This window comes from Sinocyclocheilus anshuiensis, unplaced genomic scaffold, assembly GCF_001515605.1.
Source record: "Sinocyclocheilus anshuiensis isolate Anshui unplaced genomic scaffold, SAMN03320099.WGS_v1.1 scaffold86, whole genome shotgun sequence".
Taxonomy (NCBI): domain Eukaryota; kingdom Metazoa; phylum Chordata; class Actinopteri; order Cypriniformes; family Cyprinidae; genus Sinocyclocheilus; species Sinocyclocheilus anshuiensis.
In genome coordinates, this window is record NW_015547662.1 from 3,736,025 (window position 1) to 3,738,041 (window position 2,017).

General features: G+C 36.2%; 1 protein-coding gene across 1 annotated transcript in view; it reads right to left on the reverse strand.

The window, feature by feature from the left end:
• The window catches only part of LOC107702385 (kelch-like protein 2), a 17,709-nt gene that overhangs the window by 9,507 nt on the left and 6,185 nt on the right, over window positions 1-2,017 (reverse strand). The window contains exons 5-6 of the mRNA XM_016504691.1: window positions 1,806-1,968; window positions 1,551-1,660 (exon numbers count right to left, since the gene is read on the reverse strand). Coding sequence (XP_016360177.1) covers window positions 1,551-1,660; window positions 1,806-1,968 — 273 coding nt within the window. The remainder of the gene's footprint in view (window positions 1-1,550; window positions 1,661-1,805; window positions 1,969-2,017) is intronic.

Consider the following 2,017-nt stretch of genomic DNA (forward strand, 5'->3'; position numbering starts at 1 on the left):
TTATAATGGGTTTTAATGTTTTTGTCTCGTTGCTCCGGCCGGACACGGCATCAACAGTATGGTAGGAGCATAACATTTCAGTCACACGCTTGAGGTATTCGGCCAATCACAACGCACTGGATAGCTGGCCAATCAGAGCACACCTCGCTTTTCAGACCGATGAGCTTTGTAAAAATCGACGCGTTTCAGAAAGGCGGGGCATAGAGAAGAAACAATAATGCACAGTATGTGGAAAATAATGTGTTTTTTTAACCTTACACCGCATAAACACATTTCATTACACTAAATAATGTTCTTTTTAGCAACATCATATGACCCCTTTAAAAAATACTCTTTGTATTCATGTTTGTTTCATGTTTTTCCTTTTTAAACTATAAAATTTTTTAATAAGAGTTTAAATATAATTTTATAAATATATCATTTGAAAAACGTAATGTGGAGTAACTATTTCCTTACACCCTGAATCCATATCTTTTACTAAAAATTCATACATTTTATGACGTTTTTGGGGAGCAGTGTTAAGAATTATTTATATGCTATTACAGTTTTTATTAATATTTTGAATTAGCTTTTATTTTGAATTTTTCCAGTTTTCATTTTAATTTGCTTTTTAGTAATTTTGATGTTTTTTTTATTCTAGTAATTTATGTGCTTTAGTTATTTTTATTAGCTTTTGTTTTTTAATATTTTTTCCGTTTTACTTTTAAAAATATACTATTTAGGTTTAATTCGTTAATTTCTATTATTTTCCATTCAGTTTTAGTTTATATCCAGTTAGTAAGTTTAGTGCTTCAACTTAAATTTATTTCAAGAAGTTCCCAATCAAGTATTTAAGCAAATCTAATATATATATTTTATTTGATTTCAGCTTTATTTCAGTTAACAGAAATAGTTTCAGTTTTAGGATTAGTTAACGATAATAACTCTGTTGAGGAGTCACATCAAGACATCTTAACCTAAACTAATCTTGCCTTGTGATAAAAAGGTCATTTATTAAATTATCTGAAATTTTAAAAGAATTATTGTCCTTGACAAACAGTCATTAGAGTCTGCAGGGCTCCTCTGTAGGATTTTATTTCCTTTTATACATTTCTTTTCTGCAGAAATAAGCATTTGGTCAAATTTGAATGCATGCAGTCAAGAAATGAAACGCATTCTCCTCAAAATCTGATCACAGGAGATATTTCTGAGATGCATGACAGTACAGGGTGAAAACAGCACTTTGTCAAATCACTAGAGACGGATGTTAATACCAGGTGGAACAAGCTAAAACTAATAAAAACACAAAATATGATATCTTTAGAAGCTGGTGTTGCCATGGCAAAAAAACAAAAATACAACAACAGCATGGTGCCCACGCCTTGCATCTTCCAACTCCTGTTTCCATGACGACCAACAAGCTCTCATCAGCAGCTACAGCTATTCCCATTGTGTTATTGTACCAGCAGTATGTTACCATGGCAACAGAGCTGCTAAAGTCTGCATGATAAAATCACATGTGTGCTGCTATAGTTACAGCAACACAAGCCTCTCATCACGCGTGACGTTACCTTTTCTTCTGACGGAATGGTCAGTTTGTCGCTTGCTATGAGGCTGCACACTTGCTCCATGCCCAGATTGAGAAACTCCTCACTCTGCACGACCTCTGAGAAGTGTTGCTCTGTGAGTGTCAGTGAGTGGGAGAGAGATTGAGACCATCAAACAGAGTTACCGACACACATCCAATAAGAAACATCACTATTGTGACTATCGTGTGTGTGTGTGAATTTCTTGCTTGAGTTTCTCTTTTAAGGAAGGACACACACCGGCGTACGTGTTGGCGAGATTGAGCAGCTCCATGCAAGCGTGCAAATCGGCGAAGGCAAGGATACCGAGGCAGTTGGTTGGGTGAAGCTGAGTTATGAGAAACTCGCAGCAGGCCTTTTTAACTTCCTGTAGCTGCAGCAGACCAGCGGCGGGCAAGAGCACCTAAACACACACACACACACACACACACACACACACACACACACACACA